At 48.3% G+C, this 22847-nt stretch overlaps 1 protein-coding gene across 28 annotated transcripts in view; it reads right to left on the reverse strand.

The window, feature by feature from the left end:
- ZNF618 (zinc finger protein 618) overlaps positions 1 to 22847 on the reverse strand; it is a 145812-nt gene that overhangs the window by 27395 nt on the left and 95570 nt on the right. For 9 of the 28 annotated variants that reach the window (XM_084821474.1, XM_084821480.1, XM_084821473.1 and 6 more), the window contains 8 exons: positions 22107 to 22184; positions 20529 to 20567; positions 16494 to 16583; positions 14152 to 14187; positions 10509 to 10613; positions 7939 to 8125; positions 7687 to 7776; positions 1838 to 2055 (listed from right to left, as the gene is read on the reverse strand). In XM_084821474.1, coding sequence (XP_084677600.1) covers positions 1838 to 2055; positions 7687 to 7776; positions 7939 to 8125; positions 10509 to 10613; positions 14152 to 14187; positions 16494 to 16583; positions 20529 to 20567; positions 22107 to 22184 — 843 coding nt within the window. The remainder of the gene's footprint in view (positions 1 to 1837; positions 2056 to 7686; positions 7777 to 7938; positions 8126 to 10508; positions 10614 to 14151; positions 14188 to 16493; positions 16584 to 20528; positions 20568 to 22106; positions 22185 to 22847) is intronic. The other 19 variants (XM_084821487.1, XM_084821492.1, XM_084821489.1 and 16 more) reach the window with 8 other exon arrangements.

A 22847-nucleotide genomic window follows, 5' to 3' on the forward strand; every position in this document is an offset into this window, starting at 1 on the left:
GCTCCCAGGTTCAGAGGAAGATGCTGGGGGAGACCCCAGGGGGACAGCTCTTGCCTTCAAGCTTCTGGGAAGCATCTGGCTGACCACTGTGGGAGCTGGGGTCTGGGCTGGATCTGGCCACAAGGCTCTTCCCATGACACATGGGTCCCATGAGAGCTGTCAGGCCCCAGCAACAGCCTGATCCTGCCACCCTCAACGCCAGCTGTGAACGCAATGCAGGTGCCTTCTACACATGAATAACAAAACACCTTTCAGAAAATCACGAATACACGCCAGGATTCAAGACATCGTTCTAGAATTCACACTGGCCTCATCCTCTCCATCCAGCATTTTCCCATTACCTTGGGGGACACCTGAGCATCTTTAAAAAGTAACCCAGGAAGAGGCCTTGAACCACCCAACAAAGCCATGCAGAGATTTCTCCCCAACATGCACAGCAGTCCTGTCCCCGCACTTTTTTTGTCGCCCCCCCCCAGCCCCCATGCTGCCACCTACTCATGCGAACCACTGCCCTGCACCAGACACAACTGAAGGGGCAGTCAAGGAAGCACCTCACATCCTCCAGAGCTGGGAAAAGCACCTTTCCCAGCCCCAGGAAAGCCTGGCACGTGGGAACTGAAAGTGAGCAAATGTACTCCCCCCCTCCCCCAGCATAGTTGTTTTATATTTAGACACACTTAGAAGAGAGGTAGAGAAGGAAGCTGCAAGCAAAATGTTCTCTCTCACACATATACCACTATGCTCCTAGTCCTGATGGAGGAGGATCTCCTGGAGGCCTAAATAAACTGAATTCCACACTATTATTTATTTATTTGATTCATACCCTGCCTTTCTACCAAAAAATGGCACTCAAGGAGGCTTACAGGCACAATTAAAACTGATTAAAACAATAAAGTAAAATGCAATAAAATACAACAATTACAAATAAAAAATAAGAAAATAAAAAACAGCACACAACTGAACAGACCCACTTAGGCCAAAGGCCTTCTTGAATAAAGTGGTCTTTGCCTGCCTGTGGAAAGACAGCAGAGAGGGCATGATCTAGCCTCCCTTGGAGGGAGTTCCACAGCCTGGGAGCAGCCACCAAAAACGCCCTCTCTTGTGTTACTACCAAACACACCTCTGAAGGCGGGGCTCTCAAAAGAAGGGTCTCTCCAGAGGATCTTAAGGCAGGCTCGTGTGGGAGAAGGCGGTCTTTTAGGTAGCCTGGTCCTGAGCCGTGCAGGGCTTTAGGTCATAACCAGCACTTTGAATTCTGCCCAGAAACAGACCAGTAGCCAGTGATGCCAGTAACAGTCTGACCACAGCATTCTGGACCAGCTGAAGTTTCTGAAGAATTTCCTAAGGGAGCCTCACACACAGCATGTCACAGTAGTCCAAATTAGATGTAACGAGGCATGCGTGACTGTGGCCAGATCAGACATCCCCAGGAACAGCTGCAGTTGGCGCACTAGCCTCAGCTGCGCAAATGCACTCCTAGCCACTGCCAAGACCTGGGCATCCAGGCTCAGGGCCGGGTCCAGAAGTACCCCCAGATGGCGAGACTGAGTCTCCAGTGTAACCCCATCCAGCACAGGCTGAATCCCTATTCCCTGATCAGCCTTTCAACTGACCAGGAGCTGGTCAGCTTCCATTTGTTTGCCCTCATCCGAGGGATTTACTGGACTCTGCTTATCCCTGTCAAAAGGTCACGCCCCCCTCCCCTCACTCCCTCGCGGTGATGGCACAGCCACAGGTGGCAAACAACCCAGGAGAGGGAGAGTCTTTTGGGCACGGGAGGGCTCCAGGGCAGGGGTCAAACTCATAAAAAATGGACGGAAGAAAGTGCAATTGGTACCTGTGGTGGCCTTGCTTCCCGGGGATCCAGAATTTGGAGCGCGGAACATCTGGGCCTGGGATGCCGGTGGGACACCGGAGGGAGTGCGATGGAGGAGGGTGGAACACCGGATTATGGACGCCGCCGGCGTTTTTTTGCCCGACTGGCTCGCTTGGGTCTTCACAGCCACGAAGAGTGGAGATCGAGAGTACTCTGGATATGAACACTCAGAACTAGTGCTGGGATAGACAAGTCAATGCCCAGAATCTGTGCCTGCTGGGAGCTCTTCCCCTCTCTATGCACTGTGCATGGTCCCCATTAAAAACTGGGAGCCTCACTTTGGTCAACGTAAACTCTTGGCCTTCCCCCAACACAGCAGAATCTCTCACTTGCTCTAGGGGGGCAACTCCTCAGAGAACGCTTGCGTCCCCCTCAGTCCTCCTCGACAGCCCGATCCATGTGTGCAAGAGGGCTGGACAGCTGGAAAACTTTAATCAGCTTTGGGGTGGGCTGACTAACAGCCCCTGAGCCCAGAGGAAGGCTCCCTAATGGGCCACGCCCAGGGCAGTTCCACCTGCTCTTATCTGATGCCTCTAAAGAAGCTAATTTTGGGATTTCTTTTTAAATAACTAGGGCGTCCCCCTTTAATCAACTCATTGATTAGATAAACAGATCAAAAGCCTTCTTCACAGACATGCACCATCTAAAAAACAAAGGAGTCATATGCAAATATATGCAGTTTTAACCAATTGATTCATCAATATGATTGAACAACTAAGAATTCTTTAACTAGGTGAGAGCCCTAAAAATAAACTGGGCCACCCTTATTTAGCCTTCAAATAAAGGAGGAAGGGGGAAGAGCGAGAGAGAGGTGCAGGTCCCCCACCTCACAGTCTTGGTAAGAATAACTTCACATGGCATCTTGTGTACTTTTAGGTCTTGTAAAAGTGAGTCACACAAGCTGCAGAGGACAGAACTTATCCAGGGAGGGGCAGGGGGGGAGCACAGAAGATCATCAGTAGCTCCCAAAGCCAATTTTGGGGGGAGGCAGCTACACATAAGGTTGTATTAATCCATTTCCCCTTCTTTACTTTCAACTGAGCCACCTTTCGGACACAGCCCTTCTGAAGGAAAATATCCATGCGTGCCTAGGAATTCTCAAGGGAAAGATTCTATCTAGTTCAGAGTCTGCGCAATAAGCCATGTCTAACTGTGAGCTGGTACTATTTATTTTTACAGCAAAAGACCACTTCATGATGACATTTCCTCGCTCATCTTTCCATCTTTAATGATATTTTCAGCTCGCACCCACATGATGAAAAACAAGGTAATAAACATGTAAAATTCAACCCGTGAACATCTAAGTTATGCCTTCCATTTTGTCACCCTCTAAATACCTGCCGCCGCCATTATCCTCATCTTGTAAGTGGCACTGCAGTTGTGGAACTTTCCAGCCTCACCTCTCAGATACCTGCCCTTGTTTGGGGTAAGACCTGTTCAGTCACAACGCAGAAGAGCAGCCGGGCGGGTGTGATGTTGGCAGCCTGGCTCAGCTCCCCCACCCCCTCCCCAGCACTCAGAGCTTCTGTCCAGCATGGCCTCATCCATTTCCACTGCTCACCCTTCTCCCATCACCACCATTACGCCTGACCACCAAATCATCACCGTGGCCGTGCTGCTGTTGCACAAAAAGACCCACCTGTGCAAAGGACAAAGAAATCTTTCAGGTGTGCAACATGGCTCATGAAAGTGCTGCTCCCCAATCCTACAGCTAAACCATTCGGGGATTTTTAATTTTTGAAAAAGGTCAACTTAAGGAGTAATCCTATGCATGTTGAGGCAGAAAAAAGTCCTACAATGTCTAAACATGCGTAGGATTGCCTCTTTAGGCTGCAAACCTATCCCTGCTTCCCTAGGAGTAAGCCCTGCTGAACACCATTGGGCTTCCTTTTGGGTAGACATGTAGAGGATGGCACCATGAAGGGGGAAGAGCAGAGGTGAATAAATCAGGCACAGCATGGAGAATAGAAAGTATTTTTCTCTCTCATAACATTAGAATGTGGGGTCTCCCAAGAAAACCTGACAGGAGATTCAGGACACATATGAGAAAGGACTTCATACAATGTGCCTGTGATTTATGGAATTTGCTGCCACAAGGTGCCCCCCCCCCTTTAAAAGGGTACGAGACACATTCATGGAGGCAGAAAATTCCGTCGGTGGCTACTGGCCATGGTAAGGGCTATGCGGAACCTCCAGCTTCAAAGGCAGTCCACCTCTGATTCCAGGAGCTGGGGGCGGGGTGATGACAGCAGCAGAGAGGTGGTCTTGCCTTCATGCCTGCCTTGTGACCCTCCCAGGCCAGTGTTGGAAACAGAGGCTGGGCGACATGGGCCTCCAGTCTGATGCGGCACAGGCTCTTCTCACACAAGCAGAACAAACACACAGTCCTAGTCTCCAAAGCACCAGTGACTCTCTTGGCCTCCCTCCCTGACTGGCCTCCCTCACTTGCAGCTCAGAAAATGGTAAACTCCGCCCCAAATCAAACTACTGGATTCACAGCCCCCCCTTGCCCCGACCCTCCTGCTCAAGCACAAAGACACCCTCATGTCTGAAGAACCCACACGGTAATCTCCCTCCACCACACACACGCAGGTTTTTAAACCTCCTCCAACAAACCCACGCAGGCAATCCGCACAACCCCCCACCCCAGACAAACAATCCCACAAGCGATCATTTTATTGCCCCCCGCCCCCCAATCTGGCTTTGCTACTGCCTGAATGGACCAGTTCACACTTCAAGGCAGCAAATTGTGGGTTAATTAATTAATTAACCCACGATTTGCTGAGATGTGCATGAACCGCTTCTGCTTTGCATAAATAACCTACGAACGCCCCTTTCATAGATTGTTGTGTGACATGCGAACCTGGACACAATGGGTTGTTCATGGGTAAAACAATCCAAAGTTAACCTATGATTTGTTTTTAGGATATGTTTTTAGGATTTGTTTTAGGCATTTGTAGTTTGTTTTTCAAACCAGAAACATCTCTGCGCATCCCCAGCAAATTATGGGTTAATTATCCCATGGTTTGCTGATGTGATGTGTGAACCAGGTCAATGCCTGTGGGTCTCTTTGTGGAGTTCAGAGGAGAAGGTTTCAAATGGGCTTTGCCCAACATGTCTCCTTGCCTATTCCTTCCCCCTCCTGCTACCCTTCCCCCAGTCCACTGGCTCTGACATGTGCCTAGAGACGATTTGGATCTGCACGCCTGACCCTGGAGGGTGCTCTGCTCAACTTCCCCTCTCACAAGATGATCTAGGAAGCTCGGACCCACCTAGCCAAGTGTCATCTCTTCTGATTGACAGCGGCTGACCCAGGTCTCAGGCAGAGAGCGCGCGCGCGCGTGTGTCTCTCTCCAACCCAGATCCTTTCAAGATGGAAGTTGGACAGCCATCTGTCAGGGATGCTCTGACTTGGATTCCTGCATTGAGCAGGGGGCTGGACTCGATGGTCTTATAGGCCCCCTCCAACCCTACTATTCTATGATTCTATGATTCAGCGGAGATGTTGCATTTCAAGACAAGTGATGCACACTGGGGCAAAAAATCCTAACTTCACATATATATGCTGATGGAGTCTGAGCTGGCAGTGAGTGACCAGGAAAGAGATCTGAGGCTGTTGTGGATGGCAAGATGACATTGCTGACCCAGGGTGAAAAAGGTGAATTCCATGTGAAGAACTCAGGAAGCTGCCTGGTTCCCCACCAGACACTGACTGGCAGCAATGGCTCTCCAAGGTTTCAGGCAGGAATTTTTCCCAGCCCTGCCTGAAGATGCTGCTGGGATTTGAACCTGGGACTTTCTGCAGGCAAAGCAGGGGCTCCACCACCGAGCCATGGCACCTTCCCAGTGATACTGGGGTTTGTCAGGAATCAAAAATAAAACAGCCAATAACATACTGCCCTTATACAAATCTATGATATAACCACACTTGGAATACTGTATACAGTTCTAGTCACCGCACCTCAAAATCACCTTGGCACACTGCCTTGAGTGCTATTTTTCTTGGTCGAAAGGCAGGATACAAATCAAATCAATCAATCAATCAATCAATCAATAAATGGGTATTTCAGAGCTGGAGAAGGTGCAGGAAAGGACAACCAAAATTATCAAGGGCTTGGAGCAACTCTCCCAGGAGGAATGGTTACATTTGAGGCTGGTTAGTTTTTTTAAAAAGGTGAGAAAGTTAAAACAATGGATTTTGCTACCTGAAGATGTAGTGTTGGCCATGAACTCTGACAGCTTGAAAAGGAGATTAGAAAAATTCACGGAGGATAAAGCTGTCGATAGCTACTAGTCATGTTGATGGATATATATTACCTCCAGTATCAGATCCAGTGTGCCTCTGAACACCACTTGCTGGGGAACATGAGTGAGAGGGTGCTACTGCACTCATGTCCCTCTTTCTTTCTTTCTTTCTTTCTTTCTTTCTTTCTTTCTTTCTTTCAATCAATTAATTTAATTTAATTTAATTTAATTTAATTTATTATTAACATTTATATAGTGCTTTATCTGCTAAAAGCCATCAAGGCGGCGTACAACTGCCTCTTCTTGTGGGTTTCCCAGAAGCAGCTGGTTGGCTGGTGTGTGAACAAAATGCTGGACTAGAGAGGCCTTTGGTCCAGCCCAGCATGGCTCTTCTCATGATCTAGGAGGCAACAGTTCTCCAAGGCCCCGTGCAAAGAGAGGGTTTTCTGACTGTGCTACTTGAGACCCTTTTAACCAGAGATGCTGGAACTGAACTGGACCTTCTGCATACAAAACAGAGGTTCTGCCACTGAGGAACGGGGCCCGAGGCCCTTCGGTTGCTTACATAGAATATCTGACTGGCCCACAGCAACCACTATTGGCAGTCAGCCTTGATCCACCCCTTCATGCATGCACATGCACAAAGGGGTGGAGGGAGAGCAAGAAACCAGCCACAGGAAGGATGAGGAGACAAGGGGTCCCACACTCCCTGGGAGACTGCCTCTGTGGAGGTGACCAAGTCCAACAGAAGCTTCTTTACTGTCAAACACATCTAGGAGTTAACTGCTTGCAGAAGTGATGCCCAAGTACATGGCTTCCCCCTCTCTGTTGTCCCCCCACCCCGAGCCAATTTAGATGGCAAGCTGCTCAGGGCAGGGATCTCTCTTTTTGCTCATTTTACTATGAAAGAGCACTGGGGAAACCGGGGTGGGGAACCACAGGCTTGGGAGCCAAATCCAGTCCTCCTGGATCCCACATCTTCCACACAAGGCCCCACCTCTTTCCCCCAACCACCAATTTGTGTGGTGGCATCCTGGCTCTTGTGGGGTCTCCCCATTCGGAAAGGGTGGAATGCTGCTCCCGAGGCTGCGCTTCTGGCAGGAAGGGCTGTGAGCAAAAATACGCTGGCCGTTTTGGCCCCGCCCCTTATGTGCTTGGCCCCGCCCACCACTGGACCGTGGTCCTCAAGAGCTTCTCCAAAATGGAATTTGGCCCTCAGGCTGAAAGAGGTTCCAGGCGGAGCAATAACAGTTACGGAATGGTAGTAACATGAATGGCCACAGCCCAGCCAGCAGGGGCAGGCCGACACTTGCATTTAAACACACGCCAGCACATGGTGTCCGAATGCACAACGGGTTGAGCCGGGCACTTGCAAAACGCAAAGCGGAAAGGCAAATGCCAGCCTTCTGAGACGGCACCCGCTTGGCCTTTCCAAGCCTCCTCTGTCGCCTCTCTGCATTGCCTGGCCAGCAACTCCTTGCTGTGAGTGGCCTTTGCTTCCAATCCCACAAAGAGGCTGGATCCCAGGCCCTCCCCCACATGTTTTGTTGTGGCCGGGTACTCACTGATGGGGGCGTGAAGCGCCACGTGCTCCTGGTAGGGAGTGTAGTACTTGTACTGCTTGCCACAGAACTCGCAGGTGTAGTTGCCCGTTTCTGCAATGAAAAAAGACTCTCTTGAGACTCTCTGAGGAGGGAGGGAGGGAGGCCAGCCCCCACACTGGGACCCCCCCCCCCAGCTTCTGCACCCAAACATGGACTTCACTTGATAACATGGATGTGGGGTAGAAAACCTTCCACCATGTTTCGTAAAATTACCTCAGGGGCTTGTTGCTGGAAAGAGCCTGTGGGTGCCGTCTAAAGGCAGAGCACCTTTGTCTATTTGACCCACTCCTCTTTCCTGGAGAGCAAAAGAAGAGGCTGCCAAAGCGACCCCTTTGCAGGGGGCCCTTCAGGGGGAGCCAAGGCCCAGAAACGCGGCTTGCCTGTTGGTGCATCATGGATTCTAAGTTGGAAGCAAGATCGGGTATGTGTGTGTGATACACGCCCTGGTAAAAATGGTGCTCACAAGGAGCAGCTATCATATCTTGGGGCCTTCACCAAAGACGACACTTGTTCAGGCTCAGTTTGCATTTTATCCCCAATCAAAAATGGCAACTTTTTCTCCTATACTGGAAGACAAGGTAATTAGTAGCATAATAAATGCATAGAATACCAGTCAAATCAGGCCACTGCACAGCTGTAATTTACTTTTTTTCAGATGGCGTTCTCTCTCTCTCTCTAATGTACAGCTCTTTGGAGCGTACTAAGATCAGCATGTTGTTGTTTTCAGTGCCTTTGTGCTATTCTTAAAATTAAAGAATGATTCAGTTCACACATCACGGCAGCAATTCCTGGGCTGTTTAACCCTAGGAAAAAGAAACCAAATGCACAGTTACAAGATGGGGGATACGTGGCACAACAACACTACAAGCGAGAAGGATCTTGGAATTGTTGTCGATCACAAGCTGAAGATGAGCCAACAATGGGATGTGGCTGCAAAAAAGGCAAATGCTCTTTTGGGCTGCATTCATAGAAGCATCGCTTCCAAATCCCGAGAAGTACTAGTTCCCCTCTACTCAGCACTGGTTAGGCCTCATCTGGAGTACTGTGTCCAGTTCTGGGCATCACACTTTAAGAAGGATGCAGACAAACTGGAGGGGGTTCAGAGGAGGGCAACAAAGATGATCAGCGGACTGGAAACAAAGCCCTATGAAGAGAGACTGAAAGAACTGGGCATGTTTAGTCTTGAGAAGAGAAGACTGAGGGGAGATATGATAGCACTCTTCAAGTCCTTGAAAGGTTGTCCCAGAGAGGAAGGCTAGGATCTCTTCTCGATCATCCCAGAGTGCAGGACATGGAATAATGGGCTCAAATGACAGGAAGTAGATTCCGGCTGAACATCAGGAAAAACTTCCTCACTGTTAGAGCAATACGACAATGGAACCAATTACCTGGGGAGGTGGTGGGCTCTCCCACACGGGAGGCCTTCAAGACAAGGCTGGACAGCCATCTGTCAGGGATGCTCTGACTTGGATTCCTGCATTGAGCAGGAGGTTGGGCTCGATGGCCTTGTAGGCCCCTTCCAACCCTACTAGTCTTATGATTCTATAACCCAGGAATTCTGGGGACAAGCAGGGCGCACGAGTTGCACACATGCCATTTAATTAACAATGCAAGAACACCCCAGTCCTGGGTTGTTTCATGACTTGCAAACCCAGAAACTCTGGGTTGTTTATGAGTTAAACAACCCAGAGTTAACCCAACAACAAACCATGGGCAGTTGTGTGCTCATGGGGCGTTCCCTGAAAGTGGAAATGACACTCGTGCACTCTGCTTGTCTCCGAAATTTCTGGGTTAAACAACCCGGGAATTGCCATCATGATGTGTCAGCTGAGTCATGTCTTAAATATTTACAATTAATCCAATAAAAATAACCTCCAAATAAATTTAGAATGTGTTTGAACAATTAAACAACATTCGGCGTGCTTGACTGATTCCCCACTCCGCCCCTAATTAAACATTTCAGTTCAAAATACACTTTCAGAGATATTTATATGAGCACATACAATTAATATAGAATCTCTGGTTGCTGTTGCTCTATTTCTGCTTACAAAATATTGGTCGAACCAATGGGGCAGATGAGATCCTAATTGCCTGAGGGCACCAGAAAGTCTTCTAATGGAGAACACCCACATCAGAGGCACCAAGATTATGGAATTCCTTCCTCGGCGCTTCAAAGACGTTTCTATTCAGGAAGGCCCTTCATGATGAGTTGGCCTTGGGTATGCTGACCAGCCATCGCCTCATGGCCGAGCGTGTGCAGAGGTCCCCGACAGCATCTCCAGGGAGGGCTGGGGAAGACCTCCTTCCACCAGAAGAGCCGTGACTGCCGGTCTGATGCCATGTAGGTCAGCGTCCTATGCTGTGTTTAGCTTTGATGTGCTATTCTGTGCTTTTTAGTGTGGTTTTGTTGTCATGTTTATTCTAAGTTCTTTTGTGAGCCAGTTTGTGAGGAAGGGTTTTTTTCCCTGAAGTGTGGGGGATCAGTAACTTTATAAATTAGAGGAACGTCTTTCCCAGTCATGAAACTGGAGATCAGCCCTGGGACCTCCTGCATGCGAAGTGTCTGCTCTCCCTTGGGGCTGTGGTCCCCCCTCTGCTAAACGATCTTATTCTGCTTGGGCTTGCAACAGATAGAAGCATCCATTCATTCAGGCTGCCCATGGGGAATTGAATGCACAGCCCAACCTCAGCCACAGCTTCTAGATTTCTAAACAGCTCAATCCCTTTCTAAAACCCAGCAGGTAACTTTGGCACACAGTATACATCGAAACCTGGTTATTTACTTAAGTTGCAAACTCGGTAAGTCATACTTGGACCAATCTTCTGAAACGGCTCTGGCTCCTCTTCCTTCACTTCTTCCTTCGCGATCATTGCTTGGTCATAAGGGTCTGCGAGAGGAGAGGAGAGAAGAGAAACAGGACAGAGCTGATGACAACAGCAACCACCCCGTGATCAACCTCCAAGGGTAGTCTGAGTTTGAGCTGAGAACTTTGAAATCTGCCCCTTCTCGCTTATTCAAAGCAGGACCCACTCCCATACTCTGGCACAGATTAAATCTGGAGTAGAAGTGGTTAAGGAAAAGAACGAACCTGGAAAACAAACTTCTCGCAGTCCATTTTCCCTTGCATCGTTTTTTTAGCTTGTTTGAACTTGGGCCATCAACAGATAAAAAGCAAAAAAGGAAACTCTTGAAATCTAGACCATTTATTGCAGTATTTGTCTCTTCTGCAGACTTCATCCCACTTCATCAGACACAAAGTATTTTATGCTGATTAACTAAAGACCTATTTGTTCAGCCAAGCTTCTGACTGAATTTGTTTTGATGCATTGTCATTTATCTGTTCTCTTGTTTGATTGGGGTTTTTTGGTCTATGCTGTATGCTTTTATTGTGTTTTTTTATTGGTTGCACCTCATTTTGGGATTATTTTATAATGAAAAATGTGTAATAAATTTCACAAATAAGGTATTTTTAGCTGATCATTCATCTACCTGCTAATCAATTAACTGACCAATTTAAATGTAAATAAAACCTGCATATTAACAGTGCAGGATAGATAGATAGATAGATAGATAGATAGATAGATAGATAGATATAAATTAATTACATTTATATCTCGTTTTTTCCTCCAAGGCAGCGTACATGATCCTCCTCCTCTGCATTTTATCCTCACAACAACCTATTATTATTATTATTATTAAATTTATTAATTGCCTATCTGGCTGGGGACCTAGCCACTCTGGGTGACGGACAAAGCGTATAATAGAACAATTAAAAAAAATAAAATTCTACAGTAAAAACGTATTTCTAAAAATACCCTAACCCACCCCAAATGCCTGCCTGAACAACCACGTTTTTAATGCGCGGCGGAAGCTCATTAAAGAGGGGGCATGGCGGAGTTCCCTAAGGAGGGAGTTCCACAGAGTGGAGGCCACCACAGAGAAGGCCCTCTCCCTCGTCCCCACCAGTCTAGCTGTCCTGGCTGATGGGACAGAGAGAAGGCCATCCGAGGCTGATCTTGTTAAGCCTGGTGTTGCTGGAGGCACTCCTTAAGATAGGCTGGGCCGGAACCATATAGGGTTTTAAAGGTCAAGACCAACAACTTGAATTTGGTCTGGAAAACAAATGGTAACCAGTGCAACTCCTTCAACACTGGAGTGATATGATCTCGCCGGCAGCTGCCTTTAATCAGGCAAGCCGCCATGTTCTGTACCAGCTGCAGCTTCCAAACTGCCTTCAAGGGTAACCCCACGTAGAGTGCATTACAGTAGTCTAAACGAGAGGAGACCAGGGCATGTACTACCAAATAAACAGGTTCAAAATACATAACAAGTTTAAAATACATACAAGGAGTAGGAAATGAGAACTATGGTCGGGAAGGGAGATGGTCAGGAAGGGAGGGGCGCAGCCGCCGTATCAGATGGAGTTGGTACAGCGCTGTCCAGCTCACAGCTGACACCTGAGCCTCCAGCTGGGAGTCCAAAATGCCCCCCCGGCTGCAGACCTGGTCTTTCAAGGGTAGCCGTACCCCATTCAACACCAGGTCAACATCCCCCAGCCTCCTCTTGTCTCCCACCAAAAGTACCTCGGGCTTGTCAGGGTTCAGCTTCAGCTCATTCCTCCCCATCCAGCCACTCACCGTCTCCAGACATTTGGACAGGGATTCTACGGCCAACCTTGGTGAAGATTTGAACGAGAGGTAGAGCTGCGTGTCATCCGCATATTGATCACACCGCACCCCAAACCTCCTGATGATAGCCCCCAGCGGCTTCACATAGATGTTAAATAGCACCGGGGAGAGGATGGAACCCTGTGGCACCCCAGAAGTGAGTGGCCACGGGTCTGACATCTCCTCTCCCAGTGCTACCCTCTGGTACCTGCCGGAGAGGAAGGACTGGAACCACCACAATATGGTGTCTCCAATGCCCAACCCCTCCAGGCAGTCCAGGAGGATACCGTGGTCAATGGTATCAAACACCGCTGAGAGGTCGAGAAGAACAAGGAAGGAGCATTCACCCCTACCCAGAGCACTCCTCATATCATCCACCAAGACGACCTAGTGAGGGAGGTTAGGCTGAAAGCCAGTAATTGTCCCAGTGACACCCAGTGAGCTTCATGGCTGAGTGGGGACTTGAACCTGGGTTGCCCCAGTTGCAGCCCACTAAACCACACTAGGTCTCATTACCATATTAACATGGATTAAAGACATTTGGTGTTTTTTAAAAAAAAGATATCAAAGAAAGAATGAGATACCTTGAAACCTAATACGCAAAACCTACCAGTCATGGTTAGAAAGTCAAACTTTTAGTGTTTTCCTCTCATTTCCTAGCACAATAACTCCCCGGAATCAAAGAAACTTCAAAAAACAAACAAAGCAAGCCCCTAATTCTGTGTCCCATCAATTAAAATTTCTCCCTAACAATTAAACTGATTAAAGCTTGCAAGTACAAATTTGCCCCAAATTCCAGTAATGGAGGGCTTCCAGCCAGGCAAAGCTGCTGCAGCTGTGACTGAATGAGAGCTCTCTATCCTTCCTGACACCCACAAAACCCACAACAGAAGCCAGGCATCACGTTACTCATCATATGCAGGTTACCCAAGGGTGGGCATCTGTACAGGGCTTTTTCAGGGGCCTGCTGTGCTGATTTGGTACATGCAGCCCTGCCTGTGCTCAGCCAATATGGAGAGAGAGACCTGGAGCAAGAGCAGTGGGTGACACGGCCCACCCAGGAGAAGGAGCAATGCTGATCCAGGAAAATGTTCGGTTGCGTTGTGCTTTCTCTTTTACTCTTAAAATACTGCTTCGTGTACTTTAGGATTTTTGCTGAAGAGCCAGGCTCAAATCACAGGTTGTCCTGATGTACATCACAGACATTCGGCAGAGACCTGGATCTATGAACTGAGATCGCCATCCAACATCTAAAGAGCAGGGTGCAATGCAGGGAGAAGCAGCAGCCAGTTGCTTCTCCCGCCACATCAGCTGGTTTTCTCCCAGCCACAGCACGCACGCACACCTGGGAATTCTGCTGGGGAAAGCGCTGGGGGTGGGGGGAGAGGAGGAGTAGCCAGCAGGGGAAGGATCACACACCCCTCGCCAGGCCATAGCTTCTCTCGCACTCCCCTCCCCCAGCCAATTCTCTTGTCAACTGTGGCAAAAACGGACCTGGGAATCCTGCTATGTGGGGGAACAAGAGGCAGAGCGAACAACTCATCCGGCTTCCCCTCTCCACATTGTGCTCTCCCTTGTTTTTCAATTCTTGGCAGAGAAACTTTTCCTGGACTCTGAATTTCAGTCCCCTCCTGAGTGAAGGCCATGCCATAACACCATGCGCCCTGTGGGCAAGTCTCCTGGATGCCAGGCTAAAAAAAGGAAAGGGCTATGCGTGTGAGTGTGAAGACGAAGGACACAAAAGGGTCTCAAGCTTACCTGCCCGGCCGTCTGGGGCCCCATCCACACTAAAAACTAACATGGAATAGAAGAGGGTTGGGGGAGAAAGAAGAGAGAAATTACGTTCCCGCTGATGGCTTTGCAGAAACTCCTCACACACCACTGGGTCAAAATTTCTCCCTTCTCTCACAGGCAGCGGTGATGTGGTAGTGGTGGTGATGTTGGGAAACAATACATGAGCTAAGCATGTCCAGCCCTGAAGAACCGAGATCCTCAAAAGGCCTCTGCCGCTGCCCTGGTGCCCCAGGCACCACGACATGGTTCAGCGGCTGCGTCAGATGCCCCACGACTCTCCAGCGGGCGCGAAGCTCCACGCCTGGCTCGGCCGTTCAAGGGGCACTCAGGAGCTGCCTGTCCTCCAAAGCAAAACCACCACTGGCCTTACGCAGAAGCAGAGGTGCGACCTTCCACTCCTCCCAACTCCAGTAACTATACGCAAGGAAGGCGGTATTCCATTTCTGGTGAGGTTGGAACCCGGTCACCTGGGAACATGCGCTGGAGCAAACCTTTACACAGCCTTCCCCAATCAGATGTTGTGGACTACAACTCCCAGCATTCCAGACCACTGGCCATGCTGGCTAGGGCTGATGGAAGTTGAAGTCCCAAACATCTGGAGGGTACCAGACTGGGGAAGGCTGTTTTACAGTCAACACTGGGCCAGGGTCCAACTGAACACGGCCTTGGCTATTGAAGCAAGATCTCCATGTCCCGTAGCTGATCACCAGGATATGTACGTCGGATGGGCCGGAACATCTGTGCAAAGGCAACTGCTCCACACGCAGGAAGGCTGCTGACAAGGGGTCACTGCTGACCCCTTTCCAAAGGCAGCCCAGGCATTTCCCGGCTAGTCCAAGCCACTGCCAGGAACTCAAGCACACTCTGCCTGCCTGAGTTTCCACTCTCCTGGCTGACTTTTCCTATTTGCCTAGATGACTTATTTGGCTAAGAGCAGCTAGGGAAGAAATAGTTTATTTAAAGCAGTAGGTACAAATGGATGCTAACAATTACATTTACCACATATTTCCTACATGATCTTGAAAGGAAGAGAAAGAATCTAGCCTGAAGTGTCTGTTGCCTTCTGCTAGAATTCACACCAGGGGGAAAAAATCCACAGGGCTTCTCCACATGGGGCTTTTATCCTGAAATTGAGAGCGGTTACTCATGGAAGTTTGCAGGTTCTTTACATGTCAGTCATCAACCTCCAGCACTTCTCTCGTGGTTTCCGACCATTTCCGTGGCTTAATTTGAAACAGAAATAATGAGCTAATAAAAAGAAGCGGCTTGAATCACTTTGAATTTGTCCATGTAAATAGGAAGAAGTGCTGTAACAGTGCCATCTAGTGGCTGTATAATGAAACATATAGAACTTGCAGATAAAGCCAATCCTCCGGAAAAAACAGGAAGTGTGTGTGAAGGAGCTGATCTTAATCCCACATAGAATCTGGAAGCAGAAGCCCTGGTAAAGTTGTGGGACAAAAAACTTGATGTGGAGAAGCCCACATTTGCATTGTAAGTGCTTTTCACACCTACTGGGCTCAGATATCCTTCCCAAACTCTCTTCAGCCAATGTTCTTCCTGGATTATGTAGGTTCTAGTTACTTGGTCTTGTTTGTGAAGTGGAACCAATACTGTAAGAATTCCAGTGTTTAATTTCTGGATTGTGTACAGAGTACCGTGCATTTGCAGTTTACTGCACCTTCAGTTCTGTCATGTCTTTCCCCCTCCTTTACATTAATGAGGTACACCAATAAAACTCTACAAAGTGATTCTGATGGGATCATATGTCAGACTGCATCAAGGTTCTTTTCCTGTGGGGTTTTACCAAAGCTCAAGAGCAGACATGGAAATCAGTAAACAGCGTCACTGCACAAAACAGTGATCCCAGCTTATGCCAAATGCTGGTTCAGTTTGGACACTCACATTGAATCAATGAGCTAATGAGCCTGGCTGAGCCAGGGACTCATGTGATCCCCCCTGCCCTCTCCTGGTGCAACCACAAGGAGAGTGGAAGCACTCAGTGGTTTAGAACAACTGCTGTTTGTGATTACGTCCAAACTGGGCCGCACCATGTTCTGTTTAAGCTATGGTTTTATTGAAACAGGCCAAGATCAGACTATGGTTTCTGATCCTGATCTGTTTCAAGTCATAGTTTAAACTAACCATGAATGCTTCCAATCTCCTCCACGCTGAAGGAGGAGAGGGGAGAGCACAGCGTGCAAGCCAAAGTCATGTAGCCCTAAACTCCCATTTGGCATTATGTCTGAACCGGGCCATGACCTTTGCCCCATTACTGCTCAGCGGCCCAAGACAACAATACTCACCATCCACAGCATGCAGATCTCTGTGCTCTTGGAAACAACTGTAGTATTTGTACTTCTTCCCACAAATGTCACATGTGTACCTAAAATTGTCTGTAAGGAAGAGAGAATGTAGGGATTGAGAAACTCCATGAAAAAGCCAGTCCTTCCCCAACGTGTCCCCATAGCACAGGCACTCTTGTAGTGTCTGTACTTTCAACACATCACACAGATCTGTCCAGGCACATTTTACCTCAACCACAGTAGCAAGATGGTCACCAGTTCTAATCAGAAGCAGGGGCAGGAAATAGCCCGGGGGCAAAACATCTCTTTCCAGCACCTACAGACTTTGACTTCTCCCCTAACCTTGTGGGGGCAGGTGGAATCTGACAGTCTTAATACTCAAGAACTGCGGGGGGGGGGGGCAGCCCCAAATCAAGAAAACTAGTTGTGGGCACTTTTTCTTCTGTTTTGTTATTGTTGGGGATGGAGTTAACGGGAAATCTATTTTTATAAGGCTAGAAAGCCCTCACTGCCCCTGTTTATGAGAAGAACGCCACTATTTTCTGATAACCCACCCTGGTGGGAATTTTTTCCATGTTTTGCTTTTAAAAATATGTTTTTCTTAGCACACACAAGACGGCATTAGCTTCACTTCAGTCCTCCCCCCGCCCCCCTGCCCCAACAGAACTGCCTATCCAGACAAGGTAAATTGCTGGATGTGTTTTGAGTGGCCTAATAAGGACAATAAGGGCTAATAAGGATAATAAGATCAATTGACAGGTTTAACTAGGGATGACCAGAAAGTTCAGGGGCAATTTGGGAGGTGTCTGAGAGCAAGATCTCCCCTGATTTACTTCCTAAGCGCCAGTTCAGTTTCCTCTGTGACATTTTGCAGCCACCTTGCTAGAAGACCAGAAAGGATGCCTGGTTGTTGAAGTGGAAAGACCACAATGGCCATAATCACTGTGGCTGGGAACAGCCACCAAAGAAGTAAATATGAAGGGAAAGGCAGGCAGCTACCCAAAAGGGGGCCTTCTTAGTGGGAGTGCCCAAATCCCTCTCGTCAAGCATACAAGAAAAGGTGGAAGACAACAGAAGAAGCCAATGTGGCTTCACAAAAAGCTTAGAGATGACCTGAAAACAAAAAAAGACACATATAGGAAGTGGAAAGGAGGCAAAGTAACAAAGGAAGAGTACAGGCAGATAGCACAGAATTGCAGGGATGGCGTCAGGAGGGCTAAAGCTGAGAACGAGCTGAGGTTAGCGAGGGATGCTCAAAGCAACACAAAGGCTTTATTCAGCTACGTGCATAGTAAAAGACAGAGGAAAGGGTTGTTCAGCTATTAAATAAGGATGGCATAACAATAACAGATGACAAAGAAAAGGCAGAGGTGCTCAATTCCTACTTTGGCTCAGTCTTCTCCCAAAAGAGGGTCTATGACCCCCCTGGCAAAGGCGAAGTACAGGCTGAAGGGGCAGGATTGCAGCTTGAGATCGATAGGCATATGGTCAAGGAACACCTAATTACTTTGAATGAGTTCACATCTCCAGGGCCAGATGAACTGCATCCTAAAGTAATAAAGGAACTGGCAGAAGAACTCTCAGAACCGCTGTCTATTTACTTTGAGAAATCATGGAGGACGGGGGAAGTGCCGGATGACTGGAGGAGGGCTAATGTTGTCCCTATCTTCAAAAAGGGTAAGAAGGAGGAACCTGGGAACTACAGACCAGTCAGTCTGACATCAATCCCTGGGAAAATTCTGGAGCAGATCATAAAGGAATCCATCTGGAAGCACCTGGACAACAATGCCGTGATTATTCGAAGCCAACATGGATTTGTCAAAAACAAGTCCTGCCAGACAAATCTGATCTCATTTTTGATCAAGTAACCTCCCTTGTAGACCGTGGGCATGCTGTAGACATCATATACCTCGACTTCAGCAAAGCTTTCGACAAAGTGCCCCATGATATCCTGAGGAGCAAACTAGCTCAAAGTGGGCTAGATGAAACAACGATCCGGTGGATCCACAGTTGGCTACAGAATCGGACTCAGAGAGTGCTTATCAATGGGATCTTCTCAAACTGGGGAGAGGTAACGAGTGGGGTACTGCAGGGCTCAGTCCTGGGCCCAGTGCTCTTCCACAGTTTTATGAATGACTTGGAGGAGGAGGTGCAGGGAATGCTGATCAAATTTGCAGATGACACAAAATTGGGCGGGATAGCTAAGACTTTGGAAGACAGAAACAAAATTCAAAGTGATCTGGATAGACTGGAGCGCTGGGCAGAAAACAACAGAATGACATTTAATAGGGATAAATGTCAAGTTCTGCACCTAGGAAAAAGAAACCAAATGTGCAGTTACAAGATGGGGGATACATGGCTCAACAACACTACAAGCGAGAAGGATCTTGGAATTGTTGTCGATCACAAGCTGAAGATGAGCAAACAATGGGATGTGGCTGCAAAAAAGGCAAATGCTCTTTTGGGCTGCATTAAGAGAAGCATGGCTTCCAAATCCTGGGATGTACTAGTTCCCCTCTACTCAGCACTGGTTAGACCTCATCTGGAGTACTGTGTCCAGTTCTGGGCACCACACTTTAAGAAGGATGCAGACAAACTGGAGAGGGTTCAGAGGAGGGCAAGAAGGATGATCAGGGAACTGGAAACAAAGCCCTATGAAGAGAGACTGAAAGAACTGGGCATGTTGAGCCTTGAGAAGAGAAGACTGAGGGGAGATAGGATAGCGCTCTTCAAGTACTTGAAAGGTTGTCACAGAGAAGAAGGCCAGGATCTCTTCTTGATCATCCCAGAGTGCAGGACATGGAATCATGGGCTCAAGTTACAGGAAGCCAGATTCCGGCTGAACATCAGGAAAAACTTCCTGACTGTCAGAGCAATACGACCATGGAACCAATTACCTGGGGAGGTGGTGGGCTCTCCCACACTGGAGGTGTTCAAGACGAGGCTGGACAGCCATCTGTCAGGGATACTCTGACCTGGATTCCTGCATTGAGCAGGGGGCTGGACTCGATGGCCTCGTAGGCCCCTTCCAACCCTACTATTCTATGATTCATGCTGGGCACCCTCTTAGCATTCTTTTAGGACACATGCGAACGCCACCCAGGTCTCCCACACTCTTAATCCTACCAGAGAGCCTTTTATGCTGCCTTTATTGGGCTATTAACTGCTGGGTCTGTTGGTTTTATCTGCTGTTTTTATTTACAGATTTTCATTGGCATGGTTGTGTATTCCGTATATTTTTAACTTCATATTGTAAAACCATCTGGTGGAAAGTGAGATAGAAATACAATACATAAATGATTATAAATCACATCCCACTTTTCCTCCAAGGAACTCAAAGTGGTTCCTTACATGGTTCTCCCCCATCCATTTTTATCCTTATCCTTTTATCCCTTGAGGTCAATTAGACGGAGAGGTGGTGACTGGACCATGGTCACCCAGGCAGCATCATGGCTGAGCAGGGATTTGAGCCTGGGTCTCCAAGGCCCTAGCCTGTAACTACTGCACCAAACTGGTAAAGTATACATCTTGCTTTCTATGGACTCTTTTTATGTAGGCCGCTTCAATCATCATTGTGGTGGAAAGGCAGAATATGTATCGTTTTCAATCAATCAGTAGTGAGGGAGGAGGGAGAGAGAGAGAGAGAGGAAGAGAGAGAAAGGGCACTAGTGCAACCATGTCTTTCCCGGATGAAGAACGGCCGCTGCAATGGGTTGGTCATCACTGTGGTTGGTGACGCACTTGACCGCTGCTCAGCCAGAGGCTCAGGCTGGGCACGTTCCCTGTGGAGGACTTGGGGCACAGGGAACCCTTCTTTCTTCAGAGCATGGAACAGCACTGCCTTCTTTGTCCACCCAGCCCAGCACCGTGTGCTCTGACCGGCAGCAACAGCTCTCCAGGTTCCCTGGCAGACACTTTTCTTCCCCTTTGCTGGGGGCTGAATCTGGGGCCTTCGGCACGCAAAGCATGTCCTCTGCTGTGACGGAGCTATGGACCCCTCCCCTACACACATACAGGGAGTTTGTTTGTACTTACTGCCTTGGGAGACTCCTTCGCCCGACGCAGCTTCCGTGTCTACGCAGAGAGAAAGCCTGACTTTAGAAACTACATCAAACCTCTGAACAGCACATTACTAGGAGACAAGGCCCTCAATCGCTGCCTTTTCTCACGTGCTACTGGCAAGGAGGCTCCTTCCCCAGGACCAAGGCCAAAATGTGGCTGGAAGGATTCTTCCTCTGTCTGGGCTGAACTGGGCACAGGCCTTGCAGGGTTCCCGTACAGCCGGGGTGGGCAACTTGTGGCCCTCCAGATGTTATTGGCTTACAGCTCCCATCAGCCCTAGCCAGCATAGCCGATGGTGGGGGATGGGAACGGTAGGCCAAAACAAATACAGGGCCACAAGTTGCCCACGTCCTACAGCATGTGGCTTGGCTTTGTATCCCGAGTCGCCTGGAGGCAAAGTTCAAATGGCAGTTCCTAAATCATCCCTGCACAAAATGACCACATGCCCTGGCAAGATGAGGGGTTCTTCACTAGATTTGTGTTTATGCCATGATTCTGTTGCAATACAGAAAACATGGAGGAGGTGCTATATCAGGCCCAGAACTGAGCCTCCTGAGGATCTCTGCTTTCTTTTTCTTTTTAAGGAGGTTTCTAGACCTTAAGATTGCAAAGATATGCTTGAAATGGAGGGCAACGCTTGCTGACATCTCTAGAAGCCAGAGAAGCAGCTGGCAAAGATCTGCAATGACTAAGGGTGGGACTGCAGCATCCTTGCCCCCAAACCAAAATGAAATTATGCAACAGCATAAGAGTGGCAGATCATGCAACATTTTAATGTCCCTTTTGGCATTTGAATTACATGCAGCCCTGATCCCTCTATTTTGGGCTATGGAATCATGCACAAAGAAGGAAGGCTGCTCTTTGGGGTGCAGCATGCAACATCCCAGAGGAAAACAGCAACCTGACCAAGTGATCAGCAAACAGGGTGCCACAGAAGTCGCTCGCCAGCTTTGCTGACCAAGTGATCAGCAAAGAGGGGCCACCACCACAATTCTCTTGACCTCTCTTGCTCTCTGCCTGCCTGACAAGGGAGTGGCGTGTTCCAATCAGTGCTGGAGATAGATCCAACGAATGGCAGGCTTTGGTATTTTGAAAGATGGGAGGAACGCCCTGATGGCCTTTTGTCTTTGTAGTGCTTGGTGCAACCGGAACTGCACCCACAGCCTAGTCTAATTCCGTAAGGTCTGCCTTGCACCTTCTGCACTCCATCTCCAGGCCATTACAAATTGCAGACCTTGGAGCTTTTCTACAATGCCCAGCTTTGTCTCTCTCTTCTCTCCCCCACCCCCTTTGGCAATTTAGCATCCATCATGACGAAGCATTCTGTCAAATTCAAAAATGTGCTCACTGTTTTGCAATATGTTTACTTGACCTTAACAAAAGTATTCGCCCTGCCATGGTTTCTGAGCAAGGGTGTGTGGCTGGAGGAACATCCTGAGACCCCCCCCCCGAACATGAACACAAATCCTCTCTTAGCATAACAGCAGAATCCTTAGAAAAAAATCACTATGATCATTTGAGCTGCACAAGGGGAGAACAGGAGACCAGTACCTCGGTGCGCTCGCACATGGGTCTGGAAACAGTTGTAGTACTTATATTTCTTTCCACATATCCCACACTCGTAGGATCCTGAAAAACAAACACATGGCCATATGAGATTAGATACAAGCAGACAGAACTCTAGGACTCCCAAGTCACCCAAACCTAAACCCAGGAGCCCTGAGAAAATTAACACTGTTAAATGCTTGGGTGTCTGCAGCCCTATGAAGAAGGGCTGGAGCAAGCTTCCCCAACTCAATGCTCTCCAGATGTGCTGATACTACAACTCCCATCATCTCTAACCAGCATGGACAATTAGTGTGTTTGGAGCTTTATAGACAACTGAGGGGAGAACATGGGAAGAGGTGGATAAGACTGCGCAGCAGGTGGCGAAAGCAGAAAGACAGATGAGGTCTTCTTCCCCTCGCGTAATACCAGAACTTGGGGCCATCCGATTAAACTGGGTGGCTGCAGTTTCAGGACAGACAAGAGAAAGGGCTCCTTTACAATAAAAATATTTGCATTTTCAAGACATAACAATACAACAAACATTAAATAACTTGAACACAACAAATGTGAGTCATGTGATTCTTGAGTTAACAACTAATTTCATATAGCCAAAGAAAAAAATCCTCTTCACACAACACAGATTTATGGAACTCACTGCTACAAGATGTGGCAAGGGCTACTGGCTTAGCTAGCTTTAAAAGCGGTGGGGTGGGGGTGGGGGATGAAAAGTCCACCAATGGCTAT

This window comes from Heloderma suspectum, chromosome 14, assembly GCF_057233095.1.
Source record: "Heloderma suspectum isolate Gila_16-S chromosome 14, 16-S_ref, whole genome shotgun sequence".
Classification (NCBI taxonomy): Eukaryota; Metazoa; Chordata; class Lepidosauria; order Squamata; family Helodermatidae; genus Heloderma; species Heloderma suspectum.